We start from the raw sequence: 21724 nt of genomic DNA, 5'->3' as shown, positions 1-21724 counted from the left end.
CGACCTCCGACCTAAGGTGTCCTGGTGCCACGTGCACTTCTGGACACCCCTATGCTCGAACATGTTGTTCGTTATGGACAAACTGTGACTAGCACAGAAGTCCAATAACAAAACACCACTCGGGTTCAGATCGGGGAGGCCGTTCCTCCCAACCACGCCCCTCCAGGTGTCACTGTCGTCGCCCACGTGAGCATTGAAGTCCCCCAGTAGCACAATGGAGTCCCCAGTCTGAGCACCCCTCAGTACCTCTCCCAGGGACTCCAAGAAGGCCGGATACTCTATACTGCTATTTGGCCCGTAGGCACAAACAACAGCAAGAGCCTTCTCCCCAATCCGAAGGCGCAGAGAGGCGACCCTCTCGTTCACTGGGGTAAACTCCAAACACATGGCGGCTGAGCTGGGGAGCTATAAGCAAGCCCACACCAGCCCGCCGCCGCTCACCACAGGCGACTCCAGAGAAGTGGAAAGTCCAGCCCCTCTCGAGGAGCTGGGTTCCAGAGCCCAAGCTATGCGTGGAGGTGAGCCTGACTATCTCTAGCCGGTACCTCTCAACCTCCCGCACAAGCTCAGGCTCCTTCCCCCCCAGTGAAGTGACATTCCATGTCCCAACAGCCAGCCGCTGTGTCCGGGGATCAGGTCGTCGAGGCCCCTGCCTTCGACTGCCACCCAATCCACATTGCACCAAACCCCTACTGCTACCTCTGTTGGTGGTGAACCCACAGGAGGTCGGGCCCACGTCACCTCTTCGGGCTGAGCCCGGCCGGGCCCCATGGGCAAAGGCCCGGCCACCAAGCGCTCGCATACGAGCCCCAACCCCAGGCCTGGCTCCAGGGTGGGGCCCCGGCTGCGTCCTACCGGGCGACGTCACGGTCCTGGATTTTTTCTCCATAGGGGTTTTTTGGTGAACTGCTCTTGGTCTGGCCTGTCACCTAGGACCTGTCTGCCTTGGGAAACCCTACCAGGGGCATAATGCCCCCGACAACATAGCTCCTAGGATCATTCAAGCACACAAACCCCTCCACCACAATAAGGTGGCAGTTCTAGGAGGGGTAGAAAAGCTCTTTGTGCTGCTAAATCAACATCTCTCCTCCCTAATAGAAGATAAAAATAATCCTAGATTCCTATTTAATACTGTAGCAAAATGAACCAGGAATAAGTCCACTATAGACACATGCACACCTGCAGTATGTAGTAGCAATGACTTCATGAATTTTTTTTAATGACAAAATTGAGAATATCCGACAAAAAACACAAACTACTAATTTAAGGTCAGACAATGCAAGTGACCCTGTAGTTAACAATATAACTATCAGATCAGCAATTAGAATGTTTTACTCCCCTTAGAGAAATCAAACTACTTTCATTAATCTCCACATCAAAATCCTTGTGTACGAGATCCCTTACCTACATGTCTTTTCAAACAGATAATACCTGAAGTAATTGAACCGCTTCTAAGGCCCAATCCCAATTCTAATTTCTACCCCTACCCCTCCCCCTTCCCCTTGAAACTGAGCTACAAGGGATAGGGCTTGAAATTCAACCCCTACGTATTGGGATAGCCCTTCAACGATCGCATATGTCATCGCGTACCTCCGTCAGCGTTTACGTTAGCAAAACGCGACGAAATGCGTCACTGGCTGCGACCAGCCGCTACAGTCAGAGCCAGAGGCAGAACCAGAAATCTCTGCTGGCAGGGTGTGATTTGTTAACTAACACCACTGAATGGGATATCTTTGGCGCTTCGTGCACCACATCCGACAGAATGAGGTGTCAGAACACTCATGTAAACAATAAAAGCGAGAATAACAGAACAAAACGTACGCAGTCAAGCAACCGAAAACAATACTCACTCCCAAAGCTTTTTAGCAGCAGCTTGGATTTCAGAAATCGCTGCTCATTCTCAGCTCGAAAGCGAATCAAGCGGCGTGTTTCCTCTGGATAACAACTTAAAACACGTAAATAATGGAGAAAATACATTTATGACAATCTTTCGCCGCGGGAACCGCCATCTTTCTGAAATCCGCATGAAATCTCGCTGAAATCCGCATGGCATTGTGGGAAATCACTCAAACCCCTTCGTTCGGAGTCAGCTCCAGGAAAATCTCCGTTTGGAGGGGTACAGAAGCCCTACCCCTTCCCCTACCCCTCCGCGTTAACTGGGATTGGGATACCCCTACCCCTTCACGTGAACGTGCAAAATGGAGGGGAAGGGCCAAGGGGTATGTCCAAGGGGTGAAATGGGATTAGGCCTAAAAATAATAAATTCTTCTCTTAGGATTGGCTATGTACCCAAATCCTTTAAACTAGCAGTTATCAAACCCCTGATTAACATCCTGACCTTGATCCCTGTCAGCTGTCCAATTATCGGCCAATATCAAACCTCCCCTTTATCTCCAAGATCCTTGAAAAAACTGTGGCACAGCAGTTATGCTCATATTTACAGTGGGGCAAAAAAGTATTTAGTCAGTCACCAATTGTGCAAGTTCTCCCACTTAAAAAGATGAGAGAGGCCTGTAATTTTCATCATAGGTATACCTCAACTATGAGAGACAAAATGAGAAAAAAAAATCCAGAAAATCACATTGTCTGATTTTTAAAGAATTTATTTGCAAATTATGGTGGAAAATAAATATTTGGTCAATAACAAAAGTTCATCTCAATACTTTGTTATATACCCTTTGTTGGCAATGACAGAGGTCAAACGTTTTCTGTAAGTCTTCACAAGGTTTTCACACACTGTTGCTGGTATTTTGGCCTGTTCCTCCATGCAGATCTCCTCTAGAGCAGTGATGTTTTGGGGCTGTCGCTGGGCAAGACGGACTTTCAACTCCCTCCAAAGATTTTCTATGGGGTTGAGATCTGGAGACTGGCTAGGCCACTCCAGGACCTTGAAATGCTTCTTACGAAGCCACTCCTTCGTTGCCCGGGCGGTGTGTTTGGGATCGTCATGCTGAAAGACCCAGCCACGTTTCATCTTCAGTGCCCTTGCTGATGGAAGGAGGTTTTCACTCAAAATCTCACAATAAATGGCCCCATTCATTCTTTCCTTTACACGGATCAGTCGTCCTGGTCCCTTTGCAGAAAAACAGCCCCAAAGCATGTTTCCACCCCCATGCTTCACAGTAGGTATGGTGTTCTTTGGATGCAACTCAGCATTCTTTCTCCTCCAAACACGACAAGTTGAGTTTTTACCAAAAAGTTCTATTTTGGTTTCATCTGTCCATATGACATTCTCCCAATCCTCTTCTGGATCATCCAAATGCTCTCTAGCAAACTTCAGACGGGCCTGGACATGTACTGGCTTAAGCAGGGGGACACGTCTGGCACTGCAGGATTTGAGTCCCTGGCGGCGTAGTGTGTTACTGATGGTAGCCTTTGTTACTTTGGTCCCAGCTCTCTGCAGGTCATTCACTAGGTCCCCCCGTGTGGTTCTGGGATTTTTGCTCACCGTTCTTGTGATCATTTTGACCCCACGGGGTGAGATCTTGCGTGGAGCCCCAGATCGAGGGAGATTATCAGTGGTCTTGTATGGCTTCCATTTTCTAATAATTGCTCCCACAGTTGATTTCTTCACACCAAGCTGCTTACCTATTGCAGATTCAGTCTTCCCAGCCTGGTGCAGGTCTACAATTTTGTTTCTGGTGTCCTTTGACAGCTCTTTGGTCTTGGCCATAGTGGAGTTTGGAGTGTGACTGTTTGAGGTTGTGGACAGGTGTCTTTTATACTGATAACGAGTTCAAACAGGTGCCATTAATACAGGTAACGAGTGGAGGACAGAGGAGCCTCTTAAAGAAGTTGTGAGAAGGTCTGTGAGAGCCAGAAATCTTGCTTGTTTGTAGGTGACCAAATACTTATTTTACCAAGGAATTTACCAATTAATTCATTAAAAATCCTACAATGTGATTTCCTGGATTCTTTCCCCCCATTCTGTCTCTCATAGTTGAAGTGTACCTATGATGAAAATTACAGGCCTCTCATCTTTTTAAGTGGGAGAACTTGCACAATTGGTGGCTGACTAAATACTTTTTTGCCTCACTGTACATAGGAATAACATCCATGAAATGTATCAGTCAGGATTTAGACCTAATCATAGCACAGAGACAGCTTTTGGTTAAAGTAGTAAACGACCTACTGTTGGTGTCTGATCGGGGCTGCGTCTCACTGCTTGTGTTGCTTGACCTTAGTGCAGCATTTGATACCATTGATTACTCCATTCTTCTGGATAGACTAGAAAATGTTGGGGCAGTTAAGGGAATGGCCCTCTCCTGGCTCAGCTCTTATTTAACTGATCGCCATCAGTATGTTGATACAAATGGTGATATTTCTATACGTACTGAGGTATAGTTTGGTATTCCACAAGGTTCTGTCTTGGGTCCACTGCTTTTTTCTTTATACATGTTACCTCCAGGTGATATTATTCAAAAGCATGGTATTAGTTTCCACTGTTATGTTGATGAAAACACAGTTGTATGTTTCTGCAAAACCAGATGAGAGACACCAGCTTAACAGAATTGAGGAATGTGTAAAGGACATTACACACTGGATGCTTATTAACTTCCCTCTGCTTAACTCTGACAAGAAAGAAGAAGTACTTGTACTAGGACCACATGCAGCTAGAAGCAAGTCTGATTACACAGCAACTCTGGATGGCCTTTCTGTTTCTTCACATGCAGCAATAAAACACCTCGGGGTGATTATTGACCCCAGTCTTTCATTTGAAACTCACACTGATAACATTACCTGGATAGCTTTCTTTCATCTCAGAAATATTGCCAAGATAAGAAATGTAATGTCACTACACGACGCAGAAAAACTAGTTCATGCTTTTGTTACCTCCAGGTTGGATTACTGTAATGCCTTACTGTCTGGATGTTCCAATAAGTGCATAAACAAGCTCCAGTTAGTTCAAAATGCAGCAGCAAGAGTCCTTACTAGAACTAGAAAATATGACCACATCACCCCTGTCTTATCCACACTGCATTGACTCCCAATCAAGTTTCGTACTGATAATAAAATATTACTATTGACCTTTAAAACACTGAATGGTCTCGCACCACAGTACCTGAGCGAACTTCTGCTCCTCTATGACCCGCCATGCCTGCTTAGATCAAAAGGTGCAGGCTATCTGCTGGTACCTCATATAGTGAAGGCTACATCAGGGGGCAGAGCCTTTTCTTACAAAGCCCCATAGTTATGGAACAGCCTTCCAAGTAGTGTTCGGGAATCAGACACAGTCTCAGAGTTTAAGTCTAGACTGAAAACATCTGTTTAGTCAAGCCTTTTGTTAATGGTGTTTATGAGGTATAAGGTGTAGATCTGGAGGGTCCTCAGACAGTGTGTTTTGGTAAACTGGGATGTATGGATGCTGTCAGCCCCACACTCGCTTGCTCACTCGAGTTTGTTGATGGTGGTGTAGTGGCTGGCTGCTTTGTGTCCCGGGGCTCCCTCATGCCTGTGTTACCTTCTGGCTCTCCCCTTTTAGTTATGCTGTCATAGTTGGTTTTGCCAGAGTCCCTGTTTGTACTCCATGCAAAATGTATACTGTACCTACTTATTCAGGTGACATTAGGCATACCTAACAACCTGTGTTTTCTCCCCCCCCCCCCCCAAAAAAAAGTCCCTCTGAGTTACATGTCAATCCTGAGATCGAGATGCTGACCTCTTCTGCTCCTCAGACCTGCCTGATCCATCCTGATGTCCTATGTCTGGCTGTAGTCTCATCACATCGCTCCTATGGAGGACGGCCCCATATGGACAGTTGGAAGTCACACTTGGAAGACACTCTGGACACTTACAGTAATGCTTTTATGGCTGAGAACGACAGTTGACTTGCTAACTTTAGGACTGCAGTTGTCATGAACAGTTTTGCACTCAAGTTTCCATTAATGAAGAAGAGTTAACACATCAATGAAACTGACTTCATGTTAAAACTTAATGTTATAGTCATGTTGTCTGTTGTCGTCGTCCAGGTGAGGGTGGGTTCCCTTTAGGGTCTGGTTCCTCTCGAGGTTTCTTCCTTGTGTCGTCTGGGGGAGTTTTTCCTGGCCACTGTCACCATGGGCTTGCTCATTGGGGATAGATTAGGGATAAAATTGGCTCATGTCTTGTGTCATTCAGATTCTGTAAAGCTGCTTTGGGACAATGTCTATAGTTAAAGGCACTATACAAACAAACTTGACTTTCCTTCATTTGTACACAATCTGACAGTGGATTGGTGGAGTCCAAACTCTTTAGAGATGGTATTGTAACCTTTTCCAGCCTGATGAGCATCAACCACGCTTTTTCTGAGCCTCTCAGAAATCTCCTTTGGTCGTGCCATGATACACTTCCACAAACGTGTTGTGAAGATCAGACTTTGATAGATCCCTGTTCTTTAAATAAAACAGGGTGCCCACTCACACCTGATTGTCATTCCATTGATTGAAAACACCTGACTAATTTCACCTTCAAATTAACTGCTAATCCTAAAGGTTCACATACTTTGCCACTCACAGATATTGGTCATTTATTTATTGAGGAAAATGATCCAAGTATAATATTTTTGTCTCATTTGTTTAACTGGGTTCTCTTTATCTACTCTCAGTACTTGTGAAAATCTGATGTTTGAGGTCATATTTATGCAGAAATATAGAAAATTCTAAAGGGTTCACAAACTTTCAAGCACCACTGTAATGGTCACAGTTATGGAGTGAAGCTGCAACGTCCACTAAAACTTGCATGTATGGTATTATGTAACTATATGGCCGAATGTTTGTGGGCATATGACCATCACACCCATGTGTTCTGTTCTCAAATTGCTGTCACAAAGTTGGAAGCACATGATTGTATAGAACGTCTTTAAAATGCTGTAGTATTACAATTTCCCTTCGTTGGGACTAAAGGGTCCAAACCTGTTCTAGCATGACAATGCCTCTGTGCACAAAGCAAAATCCATTAAGACAAAGTTAGTTTGTAACAACTCTAGTGTTCTTCACAGAGCCCTGACCTCAACCCCACTGAACACCTTTGAAATGAACTGGAACACTGACTGTACTCCAGGACTCCTCATCTGACATCAGTGCCTGATCTCACGAATGCTCTTGTGGCTGAATGGGCAAATCCTGAACAGCCATGCTCTAAAATCTAGTGGAAAGCCTTCCCAGAAGAGTGGGGTTATTATAAACAGCAAAGGGGGAAAAAAAAAAATCTGGAATGTCATGTTCAACACATATGGGTGTAATGGTCAGATGGCCACAAACTTTTGGCCATAACCTGTAAATGTTATGTACGCGTATAAGCAGATCATGCTATTCATGTGTGTGAAACAAAATCATCACTGTCCAAATTTTTATTAATGTTATGAGAAATTAAATTAAACCCAGGCAGGAACTGATGTTATGAGAGAACAATAGTGCCTCAAAGTCTATAGAGTTTGCTGGAGCCAGTTGTTTCATCTCGTCTTAATTTTATTAGTTTAGAACACATTTACAAGACCATGCCGATGTCGCTAGTAACTAAAGCTGGAACCAGAGCTCAGTGTCAAAGAAATGTTATCACCTGCTGCCTTGTTGCTTGCGAGTGTGAAGGCAGGTTGTGTTACAGGAATATGACTTGTGTACTGCAGTGTGAACTGCAAACTAGAAGTCTATAAACAACTGTTGAAAAAAAAAAAAAAAAGTCTGCCAGAGTGAAGAGTCTATGACCCCTTTTACACAGACTGTTCAAGGTGGAATTCTTACGCCTTTATTCTGCCTTGCGTTCTATATAAAACATCCGAATGCAGGACAGGGGCCTGTTGTTTTGCCTCTGAGAAAGAACAATTGGTAGAAACAAAGCCAGAATTGATGTCTGTGTAAAAGGGACAGCCAGCACAGCAGACCAGGGGTGTGACGTTTTTGACCTTGATATTCTTCATTCCAAGACGAATTCAAACGTTTCCGTCTACAGCATCTAAGGTCTGCACCTTTCTGCCTCAAATTGCTTCCCACTTCTCTTTACTTTCTCCTCCAACATATTTCTGATCACACAAACATGTTGCTCACATGAGTCTCTCCACCCCTCCCTTCCTCATTACCTACCTACCTTCCTTCCTTCCTCTCTCTCATTTTCAAGCACAATTTTTTCGGTTTGTGCTCAAAAGGACACACACACACACACACACACACACACACACACACACACACACACACACACACACAAGTATTCACCCCCCTTTGGTGTTTGTCCTGTTTTGTTGCATTACAGGATGGAATTAAAATGGATTTTTGGGGGGTTAGCACCATTTCATTTACACAACATGCCTACCACTTTAAAGGTGAAAGTTGTTGTTTTGCTGTGACACAATAATGAAGATAAAATCAGAAGTACTGAATAGTATTATTAGGAATGGAGCTAAAAATAAAAACACAAGCTACCCTGATCATTATATTCAGAATGACAGATCAATAAATAATATGGAAGAAGGGGTAAATGGTTTTAATAGATTCTTTGTAAATGTGGGACCAGATCTGGCAGAAGATTCAGGATACAGACACACCTGGAAGGGCAGAGGCTGCTTGATGGGAGAGAAATCCTAAATCTATAGTCATTGGTGCAGTTGGCATAAAAGAGGTCATAGACATTGTAAGGAGAAGTGAAAGTAAAACCTCCACTGACTGGAATGATATGAGTTTAATAAAAAAAAAAAAAAAAAAGTTATTGAAGAAATTGCAGAACCATTTACTCACATATGTAATATGTCTTTTCAATCTGGTAAATTTCCAAACAACATGAAAATAGCTAAAGTTATACCTTTATATAAATGTGGAGATAGACACCATTACACAAATTATAGGCCAGTTTCTTTACTCTCTCAGTTCTCCAAGAGCCTCGAAAAATTGTTTACAGCAAAACTAGACAACTTCACTGAAAAATACAAACTTTTAGCTGACAGTCAATACGGATTCCGGAAAGACAGATCAACAACCCTGGCATTAATGGAACTTATCAAGAAAATCACAAATGGTATAGACAATAAAAAACATGTTATGGGAATTTTCATAGATCTAAAGAAAGCATTTGACAATAAATCACAACATTCTATTCAACAAATTAGAGAGATATGGTATCAGAGGGGTTGGTTTGGACTGGGTGAAGAGCTACTTAAGCAACAGGCAGCAATTTGTAAAAATTGGAGATCACACATCTGATTATTTGCCCATAACATGTGGAGTACCGCAAGGGTCTGTCTTAGGTCCTAAACTGTTTATATTATACATTAATGACTTATGTAATGTATCATGTATAATGAAATGCATTTTATTTGCCGATGATACAAACATCTTTTGCGCCGGGGGCAATGTACAGCAGCTTATGGAAACAATCACAACCGAAATGAATAAATTAAAAAGGTGGTTTAATGTAAACAAATTGTCATTGAATTTGAGTAAAACAAAGATTGTTATTTGGAAAATATAAGTCGAACCCTCAAGTTGAACTGAAAATTGACAACATAACCATAGAAAGAGTTTATGAAATAAAATTTCTGGGTGTGATTGTTGATCATAAAATCTGCTGGAAACCACATATTAATCATGTTAAAGCAAAAATAGCAAAGATTACTGCAATTTTGGGGAAATCAAGACACATTCTGGACTATAAATCACTACATACTCTGTATAATGCACTCATACTTCCATATCTGAACTACTGTGTGGAGATATGGGGTAATACCTACAAATCTAACCTGCAGCCGTTATGCACATTACAAAAAAGAGCAATAAGAATTGTCAATAATACGGGATATCTTGAGCATACAAACGCATTATTCGTAAAAGTACACACTCTGAAATTCACTGATCTGGTTAAACACAAGACTGCACAAATTATGTATAAAGCAAGACATAACCTTCTTCCAGGTGAGGTACAAAATATGTTTATGGAAAGGCAGGGTGGGTATAACCTGAGAGGGGAAATGAATTTTAAGAGAGTAAATGTTAGAACAACTATGAAAAGTATGTGCATAACAGTCTGTGGGGTGCAATTGTGGAATGGTCTGGATAATGAACTCAAAAATAGCACCAACATAAAACTGTTTAAAAAATTATATAAAAACGTTACTAAAAAAATATATGAGAATGAGGACAGGCAGACTATATAGGTGATGATGAAATTGAGAGTAAGTCTGTGACTGGTCTTGTATATAGTTATAGGTAGGTGTATATGTATGTACTGTATAGATGTGTGTGTATATATGCATAAGTATCTGTATATATGATTTGGTCGATATTATACCATGTCGGTATGTCTTGGTATGTTTTCTTTTTGTTTGTTGCTTTTGTGTGTGTATTTTATATATATATATATATTTATTAGTTATTATGGTGGAAAGTGATGTTTGATTAGCGGTGGTATAGAGGGTTAGGATTGGATAAGTTATTACTTCTTCCTAATCCTTTTGGAACATTATGTTACTGCCTTGTGGCTACACTATTCTGTTTGTTTATGACAATGTTTTGATTATTGCATTTTTTATTTAAATTTTTATATTATATATATATATATATATATATATATATATATATATATATATATATATATATATATATATATATATTCTTTATTGTTCAGAATAAAGTAATCAATAAAAAAAAATAAAATCAGAAATCTGGAGTGTACATAGGTATTCACCCCTTTTCGTATGAAACCCCGAAATAAGAGCTGGTCCAACCAATTCACCTCATAAGGTCACATAATTAGTTGATTAAGATCCACCTGTGTGCAAAGTGTCACATGATCTGTCACATGATGTCTGTATAAAATCAACCTGTTCTGGAAGGACCCCGACTCTGCAACACTACTAAGCAAGCAACATGAAAACCAAGGAGCCTCCAAACAGGTCAGAGACAAAAGTTGTGAAGTATAGATCAGGACTGGGTTTATATTATATCCCAAACTTTGAATATCCCAGGGAGCTCCATTAAATCCATTATTGCAAAATGGAAAGCATATTGCATCACTACAAACCTGACAAGAGAAGGCCACCCACCAAAACTCAGACAGGGCAAGGAGGGCATTAATCAGAGATGCAACAAAGACACCACAGATAACACTGAAGGAGCTGCAAAGATCCACAGCAGAGATGGGAGTATCTGTCCATAGGACCACTTTAAACCGTACACTCCACAGAGTGGGGCTTTATGGAAGAGTGGGCAGAAAAAATTATTGCTCAAGAACACGTTTGGGGTTTGCCCAACAGCATGTAGCAGACTCCCCAAACACATGGAAGATTCTCTGGTCAAATGAGACTAAAATTGATCTTTTTGGCCATCATGGGAAATGCCATGTGTGGTGCAAACCCAACACCCTGAGAACACCATTCCTACAGTGAAGCATGGTGGTGGCAGCATCATGCTGTGAGGATGTTTTTCATCTCCAGGGACAGGAAAGCTGGTCAAGACTGAAGGAAAGATGGATGGCACTAAATACAGGGCAATTCTGGAGGAAAACCTGTTTGAGTCGGCCAGAGGTTTGAGGCTGGGATGAAGGTTCACATTCCAGCAGGACAATGACCCTAAACATACTGCTAAAGCTACACTGGAATGGTTTAAGGGAAACATTTAAATGTCTTGGAATTACCTAGTCAAAGCCCAGACCCCAATCCAGTTGAGAATCTGTGGCATAACTTGAAGATTGCTGTACACCAACGCAACCCATCTAACTTGAAGGAGCTGGAGTAATATTACCATGAGGAATGGGCAAAAATCCCAATGACTAGATGTGCCAAGCTAATAGAGACATACCCCAAGAGACTTGCAGCTCTATTTCCAGCAGAAGTTGGCTCTACAAAGTATTAACTGGGGGGGTAGAATACCTATGCACACTCCAGGTTTATATTTTTTCATCTTAATTATAGTTTGTGTCACAATAAAAGAACAATTTTCACCTTTAAAAGTGGAAGGCATGTTGTGTAACTCAAATGGTGCTAACCCTTCCAACAATCCATTTTAATTCAAGCTTGTAATGCGACAAAACAGGACAAACACCAAGGGGGATGGAGTACTTTCGCAAGACACAGATTAATTTTTATATATTTGAGAGACAGAGAGAGAGAGAGAGAGAGAGAGAGAGATACTGTTTCTTCCTTTAAACGTGAATTATTTGACAGAGCTGATTACATGTTGCACATGATGTCCAGCAACTTTGTGTTTAGAAAGTGGTATAAATGTACACAACAAAAGCACCTCACTCAGTTCACCTGCTGTTGTTTTTAAAGCAGCACCGGAATACTCAGGGCATTCATGTTTCTGACGCGTACATATGTCACCAGAGACACCGACACACTGTTTTTACATGTCACGTCTCTGGTTGCAGAACGCCAGCTCGCAATCGCCTATCGGCTGGATGAGCTAAAAATGGTGCGGCACTATTGTCTTACTGTAGGATAATGAGGATCTAGCTGATTGTCAAACTGTAGTATCTTAATGCATTAATTACTTGTTCCTGTTCAATTGCTTATTTCTGCAAAAAAAAAAAATTAAAAATCTATGAACTCAGCTGTCATAGGCATTTTAAATGTAGCACTTGTAGCTGAAGTAGTGTTTTCTGCTCAAAGTTTTTTGGAAACATTACACAAACTAAATGATAATTTTTGCCATTAAGTACAATGTGTTATTTGTCAAGTTTGTCAAGATTTATGACTTTGGTGGGGCACAGGTTACTGACACAATTGAACAGGATGTGTAATTGGGAAGGACAAAAGAGGAATCATGCTCTTTTGGTTACGAAATCTTCATGTGACAGACTTGTTTAACTTTTCAATTCATAATCCTTACATAAGGTTATCAAATTTTTATGCTAAGGTTATAGTGCTGTCGTATGCAAAGGATGACCAATCATGTGAGAAGAGATTCCAAGAAGGCTTAGATCAGTATCTAAGGTGCTCTAAAGACTGTCTGTCGTTTAATTTGCACTACTTCACCACTACTACCTCTGCCATCTCTCATCGATGCAATTATGTGCAATAATATAGGCCCTAAACTATTTTTATGCGCGCGCATATTTTTTATATATTATATATATATATATATATATATATATATATATATATATATATATATATATATATATATATATATTAAAAAAAAAAAAAAAAACACACAATTTTTCCGAGCCTCTCAATAAGGCAATTTTTCTATACTTTTTCATGGTAGATAATGCAAATAGCCCTCTGTATTTAATCCTTCGTTTGTCTAATTTTTATTTCAGTTTTATTTGTTATCTGTTTGACATTTTCTTGCTACTGTAACAAGTGAATTTCCCCGATGTGGGATGAATAAAGTGAATCTAATCTAATCCAATCTAATCTAAAAGCAGTAAGCAGAGCACACAGACTATCAAGCATATTTGTGCTTTGTCAAAGGAGTGGGGGAAAAAAAAAAACCTGACAAAGCACTGATAAACCTACTCCAGCAGTACTGCACAACTGACTTTACCTTTTTTATTTACCTTGTACTATTAGGTGGTATAACTAAATAGAAAGAACAGCATGAGGCAGCTCAGTGGTAATACCTGGAGTTTGAGTTCTGTAACCTGTGTATTATGAGACATTGAGCTTTACTAGTCTGCATTATTTGTCTGTAGAAATCTCTATGCCGAAGCCCATTTTCGCTGAAAGACTTAAAAAGTTTTTCAATGAAACTGGACACTGATTATACTCTGTTTGACTGAGCTGAAATTTGGTACAAGATCCCTTTGTGTTACCGATTATGGAACCATCATTTTATAAAAAGGAGTTTGTGAACAGTTATTAATTTGAATTAATTTTGAAAACCCTGCTGCAACTTTGCTGAAATTCCCCCAAAAGCTCATGACATTCACAATTCATCCATTCACCTATACATGAGACTGCATTCTCACTTGTTCAGCATCAGCTGCTTCTCCTGTGTTTACAGAACTTGATATTAATACATGGCAGTCATGGCCTGAAGGTTAGAGAAGTAGCCTTGGGCCCAAAGGGTCACCAGTTTGATTTCCAGGCAGGGAAAATGTGAAGGGAGTTGAGTGCATGAACATCACCTTCCTCTCCCTCTGTATTATGGCTGAAGTGCCCTTGAGCAAGGCACCTAACCCAGAATAGGCATAGGAATAGTTTTAAACGTTAACAATAAATCTAATATAGTAAATTTTTTTTAAAGATTTTTTTGGGGGCTTTTTGCACCTTTATTGGATAGGACAGTGTAGAGACATGAAATGAGCGGGAGAGAGAGACGGGGAGGGATCGGGAAATGACCTCGGGCCGGACTCGAACCCGGGTCCCCGGATTTATGGTATGGCGCCTTATCCACCTGAGCCAAATATTTGAGAAACCCCCACAAATAAACTATTTGTAACCCAACAATCTTTATGGCATTTGTTTCCGAATTCACAACATATGCATAATATCTATGAATCAAAAGTAATCAATACTTGATATACTGAGGCAAAAGTTGAAAAATATAGTAAAACAGACTGATTGATACCATAATTCACCAATTATTATGCTGAAATTCAGAAGCAATATACTCCAAGAGTAGAAATTATGAACATATAATTTTAAGAACAAAGTAACTATACTATGAGATCCAGAAACACTAACCATTATATATACACAGATCAGTACTCTGCAGTTCATTAACAAATATCACAAAAAGTAACATTATCATAAAATTTATGACTTGAGATATCACTAGTTTGGACAAGAGAAACAAATAATGCTACAAAAAAAGCTGATAAAATTGACTGATTAATACTGTAAATGACTGATTATAACTAGATTTCAGTGTATCAAATGACAAGATATCTTATGAAAACCTCCACACCTCTATTGACTCACAGATGAATGGATACAAATAAAAAGTTTCTATTCATCTTCATCTATCAACCCTTGAGTTCTGCTCCATCAATTGGACTCCATCAATCATTAATTTATGAGAAATTGAAAACCAGAAAATTTAAATTATATATATTTTCATTTTTAAAATTATTAATTTTGAATATATATCCTCCACTGATTAATTGTTGTCTCATTATTCAGTGTGGCTCCTGTATAGTATTTAATGGTAAAAAAAAAAAAAAGATAACTTCAAATAATCCATAATTTAGATATAATTATAGAGCCCTATGTTTCAAATCCCTAAACTCCCATTACTAATTAGTTCATTAATACAGCCGGTAACCTAATTAGCAGCCATTTGACAGCTTGGTATTTCATAGATAACTTTCCCCACTCCTACCTCACTCGCTGTCAATCCACACGCATGCAGGCGCACATTCCCTGCCACACACGCTCGGCTATATAACAAACACCATCAACAACAATTCAAAGATTTGGAAATTACCACACACTCAACGTAAATATACAGTTGAATAATGATCCTGCCAACAGAAATGTCAACAAATCCACGTGTATGACACGATTAAAACCAATCATAAACGACCGTTTACTTTTCAGCTCAAATACACGAAGCGGTATTGGCCGGTTTCGCAAGTGGAATATTGCGCATGTGCACATCGCTCTTTCTGAATAGAAACATCCGGCGATTCATCAAAACAATATGTCGAGTGAGATGCTTCGGAAATCATGTGAATAAACTGATAAATTTGATACGTAACCCGAATATCGGCGTATTTTGGCACTTGTCCAATTGGACAAGCAACTGAGACGATGAACTTATCCGACATAAAGTATCACTTGTCCCAGACAAGCGAGCCCTGGTATTGTCTGTAAATTTAAACACACCAATGAATACCAAATTTCTCATTTAAATCAGGGGCATAGCTAGGATTTTTCAGGGTGGGTGTGTGTGTCTCACACACTGACTGGTAGCCTGAGTACATTATATAACAAAAAATAATTACCATTGCTAGTTTTAGGTAGCTTAGAAACCGGCTCTTCCATTATTGCTGTTTCTTCCACGTTTTCTTGATGTTGTGTTCTAGAAACGGCACTAAAACTTAGCTTTGAAGCCACAAAATGCAACTTTGATGGAAAAAATATATAATAAATTGCTTACCTCTCTTCACATCGAAAGGAAGAAAGTTTTGCTTGTTTTGACATGGCGAATTATTAACACGAGGAAATACTTGTAATTCACAACTAAAAAGACTGCAGCTACACTGGCAGCTTGAACACGCTTTCTAGTGCGATCGTGTTGTGCTTGCGCATAACGGTGTCAGTCCTGCACGCCTTAGCTCATGCAGCTGAAGGCGCACCTAACGAGCTCCGGCACACGCAGTGTTAACAAAGAACACCTGTCTTTAATCAATTAACTATGTTTGGACTGTTTAAGGACCGCGCCCATGCAAGGACGATGCAAAATATTACGCCGCGTCTAGGAACGTGAAAAATCCGAAAAATAAATTTCTCCATTTGGAAAACCGGAGATTTTCAAGAGTTTTGTCAAATATCCGGATTTCCGGGTAAATCCGGAAGACTTTCATCTATATTTTACACATACTGGCCAACCCTCCCGATTTTGGCAGGAGGCTCCCGATTTTAGCCTCAGTCTCCCGATCGCATGTGTTAAAAACTGGATAATCTCCCGGTTTGGGGAAATCCCTACCGCCAAGTTAAAAACACTCCCGATTATGTCCAATCAGAATCGTATGAGAAACACTGCTGACATCAACTGATTTTTAACCAATCAACGAACAGAACGACAGTCACTTCCGTAATGTAGGATTCACCCAGGCTGTCTGACGGTTTTTACAAGCAGTCATTCATCATGGCCACTAAACCCAATACCAAACGGCAAACATATGAATACAAATACCAGGTTGCATGGGAGAATGAATTTCCATGGATAAGCAAATGTTCGACCAGCCAGTTACACACTTTCAGGTAAAGATACCTTAAATCAGAATATAATGGACATTTGAGTGTGAAATTAAACTCGTCTTCCATACCAGTTCAGAAACAAACTGTACAACTTCTAAAGTGTTTAGTGAAACTTTGCATGACAGATAATTAATTTGATGTGTATTTGAATAGTGTGGTAGTGTCTTAGTGCTATTTTGAATTTATGTTTGAAAGTTAAGTGAAAGTTTACAAGTGAATTATCTGGAAAGTGATTGATTTTGATCGAGTTTTGAGGTTTTAAGTGAAAGTTTACTAGTGAGTGTATTTTGGTAGGACTAAAATTTTGCATTTGAGTGAATTTCTTTGCGGAGTACATTTTGATAGTATGGTAGTATTTAGAGTGCCATTTTTAAATTTAGTTTGAAAACTTTCAAAGTTTTCAAATGAGCAAATTCCTTTGATGCATTCTGATAGGATTTCTAGTGCTTTTTAAAAATTCTGTTGGAAAGTGTTTAGTGAGAGAGATGCATTTTAGTAGCACTAAGACAATGCAGTATTTGAGTTGTTACTATTTTGGTTAAGTCTTATTAAAATAAATAAATTATATATATAAAAATAGTTCTCTGTATTTTTACATGAGCTTACAGAAGGAAAACACATTTGATGTAATCCGATAATACTTTCATTCACTGACTATTTTAAGAAATGATAAACAAACATTCTTCTAAAGCATCACTCGTTATTTTCTGTGGGTCTCTGTATGTATACAGTATTCAGGCATGAGATTTTTCAGCTAAAAATCTGATTTAAGACTTCCCTTTCAGTGTTATTATATTAAAATTCAAGACGAGTTTTTTTTTTTTTAAAAAAGACATTGCACAGTATATTACCTCTGTTTGCACATTGTTTGCCTTTTTTTTTTAAATGTTATATCTTCATTTTTCACTCCACCTTTGTATTTTGCATTCCATATGCACTTTATATTATATATTTCTTTTTATATTGGTAAGCGTAGTTTGGTCGGGCAATTGCAAAATAAGAAATTCATTACCCAATAATAAACCGCTGTGTGTTATTGTGTATGACAAATAATAATAATTTAAAAAAATCTTGAAATCTTGAATTTCAGATTTTTCACTCTGAGCTCTCTCATGCCTGATACATGAATCCCATAACCTAGAGTAATTGATAGAACAATATCAACAATTCAAAAACTCTAATTGTATAAATTTCAAATGGTCTGCAGTTAATTGGGATCCACTGTTTTTATCATTTCACCCGCGCATCAGACCCTCAGCCAACTGAAAATGTCGTTCACGCACTTTTCTCCCCCAGGAGAATTTTGAAAAGTTGGCAAGTCTGCTTACAGTTTGGAGCAAATCTATATAGTCACAAATCTGATCAGCAATAAGCACTGAGCTGAGCTCAAAGAGATGTTTACACAAATACAAACTAGTGGTTTGGTGATTCACTGAATCCCTGAAGTTCACATCTGTTGCTTAGCAACGTAAAAAAGGACAATAGCTAACCTTTCTTGTCCATCAGCCACACAAACAAGAGCCACGGGAAGAAGCCCACAGGACCCCAAATGACTAAAACAGCAATGTCCGTAGCTGAGAAGCCGAAAGCATGCTTGGCAGAGTTCTGGATGGGGCCCCATGTGTTCCACACCATCCCTTGTAAAAAGGCGAGCATTGAGAACACGGTTAACACCAGCCATCTTCTCCTGTACACCCTGCCGCTGCTGATCACCGGCTGGACCCTCGCTTCGGCGTGGCTCGGCCCGAGCAGCGGCTCCCTCTCTCTCTCGGTGCTCTCCACGGCACCCATTGAACCGACTCGAACCCAATCACTTCTCTTTGTATCGTGTAATGAAGTGAGACAACGGACGGGAAGGAAGGAACACTACACAGACATGTCCTCACCAGCCGGCACGTAAACAACAGCTGATCACAGCTTCCAGAATTCAAACTTTATTGCGCATGCGGCTCTTATAAACGGATGTGACGACAGAGCTTAGAAACTGAAACCATATTGTTCGCCATCTTGGCTCTCTGTGGACTTTATTAATACGATAATTTCCGTCCTGGCAGAGCCCGAATGGTTGGAGTTTCTCTTCCCGTCTGATTTTTTTTAAATATAAAAAACAAAACATAGTAAGCTCTCATGTGAGTTTGTTTACAAGGCTAAATCAGAAAAGAGTACTCTTCTGTTTTCTGCGAGGTTGAGTGAGCTGCTATGTTTTTTATGTTTGAACTTGCCCAGCTTAACTGCGTTTATATAAAGTTCACCTAGAGAGAAAAATAAAACAGGTAGCCATGAGCTAGTATTTGTGTCGCTGAAATAGTTTGCAGGTCGAAACGGCTGGCCGTGATTATTCTGGCTCACCACGCATGGGTCTTCATATACAAATACAATGGCAGGACAGAGCTGATTATTCTCTAACATACATTTTACGCTTTAAATAGGTCAGTCTGCTGTTATTGGTTAAATTGGATTTAAAAGACTAAACTTGGCTTGTCTTGTGTGCGTTTATTATCTCAGTTATCCAGTTTAACTCAGTTGTGAACAGGAGTTTGAAAAGATAAATAAGGAATAAACAGGACAGGGCGTGCTGTTGCAGGAAAATAAACAACGACAGGGTGGTGTAAAGCAGTCAGATGTGAAGCCACGAAGTTGATTATTTTCCTATACCAGCACTTCTCTTATGCCGCTTTTCCACTACAAACGCGGCTGAGCCGTGCCGAGCTGAGCGGGGCTGTTGGAGTTGCATTTCGACTACAACCGCGCTGAACCGTGCTGGCTGGAAGTGGGTGGACACATTGGGTGGAGTTAGCGAAAGTGGGTGGACGTCAGGTGATGTCGTTAAGCAGCACAAACAGTGACATCAGTGATCTTTTAAGCGGTAGTCTCACGACCCGGATAGTAAACAATAAACATGGAGGACATGGAGTCGTTAGTGTTGCTGGTCTTGGTGCTGTGGCTTGTTGTCACCGACAACGCGGACAGATACTGGCAAGAGCGGCTTCAGAAATTCTCGTAATTCCTAATTCTTCTCCTTCCGGGTTTGCGGTGTTTACAGATCCCAACGCGCTCGCGGGGCGTGTGTGGGCATGTGAGGACACTCCTCCTCACCAATCAGTGCACAGGGGAGTGTCTGCTCACGCCCCCAACCTCACTCAGCACGGCTTGGCTCGCTTCAGCCCCACTCCAAAACGGTGCGAATTTTAGGGGTTAAGCAGGGCTGAAACGAGCTGAGAAGCTCAGGTTAACAAGGAAACAGTGCTGGCAGTGTTTTTTGACGTAGAAAAAGCATATGATATGGTCTGGAGAGAGGGACTTCTAATTAAACTGAGACAGATGGGCATAATGGGTAGAATGTTTCAGTGGGTTAGAGACTTCCTAACAGGTAGAAGAATCATGGTCAAAATTAATGAAGAGCTAAGCAGTGAACATACAGTGGAAAATGGCACACCTCAAGGAAGCATCATCAGTCCGATATTGTTCCTGATCATGATTAATGATGTTTTTAAGGAAGTGCAGGGATCAGTTAATGTTGCTTTGTTTGCAGATGATGGTGCTATGTGGAAAAGGGGGAGAAATGTTGATTTCTTTGTCCACAAAATGCAGCAGTCAATTGATAAGGTCCAAAACTGGGCTCTGCAGTGGGGATTTAGAATTTCTATAGATAAAACTAAAACTGTGTTTTTTACCAGAAGAAATATTCCTATGGAGTTGAAGTTGAACTTATTTGGATGTGAGTTAGAAAGAGTTGAGTGTTTTAAATACTTGGGCCTATGGTTTGATAAGAGGTTAACCTGGTCTGCGCATATACAGAGCATGCTAGACAAGTGTAAAAAGGTACTAAATGTAATGCGCTGCCTGCGTGGAGTGGATTGGGGAGCCAAAAGGTCAGCTTTGAGGACTATATATGTCAGCCTTATAAGATCCGTATTTGACTACGGGTGTGTGGCATACAGATCTGCATCTAAGACACTGTTGAGGAAACTAGATGTCATCCAGCATAAGGCATTAAGATTATGTTGTGGGGCCATGAAATCTACTCCTGTTAATGCTATACAGGTAGAGATGGGGGAAATGCCACTATATATAAGGAGGGACCAGCTGGCCTTGGTCTATTGGGCTAACCTCAGAGGGCAAAGAAATGATCATATTAGTAAGTCTACGTTAATACATTGCCAGGAGAGAGATAAACCAGGTAAAAGCTTTGGGTGGGTGGTTCCACAAAAAGTAGAGGCGTTGGGCTTGCAGGCGCTAGCTCTGTGCCCAGCTGTTTCACATCCAGTTGTGCCGCCATGGTTGTTAAAGAAGCCAGTAATAGATTTAGTACTTCTGGAGTTGAAGAAGAGCGAAGACTTCAGCAAAGATATGGTCGAGTGCCATATTAGTGTACAGTACAAGGACAAACTTAGGGTCTATACTGATGCATCAAAGTCTGCAGGCGGTAAAGTTGGCATTGCATTTGTAGTTCCAGAGCTCAAAATTTGCAAAACAGAAAGGTTAACCAATGATCTTGCAGTGTACACAGCAGAACTAGTAGCCATCCTCACTGCATTATCCTGGATAGAGGGATATAGTCCTAAGGGTGGAGTGCTTATTGCTTCAGATTCTGCTTCTGCGCTGAGGAGTATTCAGAATACTATGTCAGAGTCCAGACAAGACTTGGTGTTGGAAATTGCGCAATTGGTTAGTGGAATTATAAACTCAGGTACAGATGTAACTTTCTTATGGATCCCAGCACATATTGGGATAAGAGGGAATGAGTTGGCAGACATGAACGCCAAAAAAGCATGTGTGACCCCTGAGGTCACCTTAGAAATTGCCTATAGTAAGACTAAGGTAAAGTCACTAATTAAGTCAAAGTCCAGAGAGTTATGGCAGAGTGAGTGGAATGGTGCAGCTACTGGG

General features: G+C 40.5%; 2 protein-coding genes across 4 annotated transcripts in view; one reads left to right on the top strand and one right to left on the bottom strand.

The window, feature by feature from the left end:
* slc49a4 (solute carrier family 49 member 4) overlaps positions 1-18750 on the bottom strand; it is a 106011-nt gene extending 87261 nt beyond the window's left edge. The window contains exon 1 of the mRNA XM_060928743.1: positions 18325-18750. Coding sequence (XP_060784726.1) covers positions 18325-18625 — 301 coding nt within the window. The 5' untranslated portion in view covers positions 18626-18750. The remainder of the gene's footprint in view (positions 1-18324) is intronic.
* Positions 18751-18875: 125 nt separating this feature from the next.
* Positions 18876-21724, top strand: part of hspbap1 (hspb associated protein 1) — a 59619-nt gene continuing 56770 nt past the window's right edge. Inside the window, exon 1 of one of the 3 annotated variants that reach the window (XM_060929714.1) lies at positions 18876-18963. The gene's annotated coding sequence lies outside the window, so the exon portion shown is untranslated. Of the gene's footprint in view, positions 19264-21724 lie in introns of all 3 variants that reach the window. The other 2 variants (XM_060929713.1, XM_060929715.1) reach the window with 2 other exon arrangements.

Source organism: Neoarius graeffei, chromosome 9, assembly GCF_027579695.1.
Source record: "Neoarius graeffei isolate fNeoGra1 chromosome 9, fNeoGra1.pri, whole genome shotgun sequence".
Classification (NCBI taxonomy): domain Eukaryota; kingdom Metazoa; phylum Chordata; class Actinopteri; order Siluriformes; family Ariidae; genus Neoarius; species Neoarius graeffei.
The sequence above is the reverse complement of the archived record's forward strand: the minus strand, read 5'-3'. Positions and strand labels throughout refer to the sequence as shown.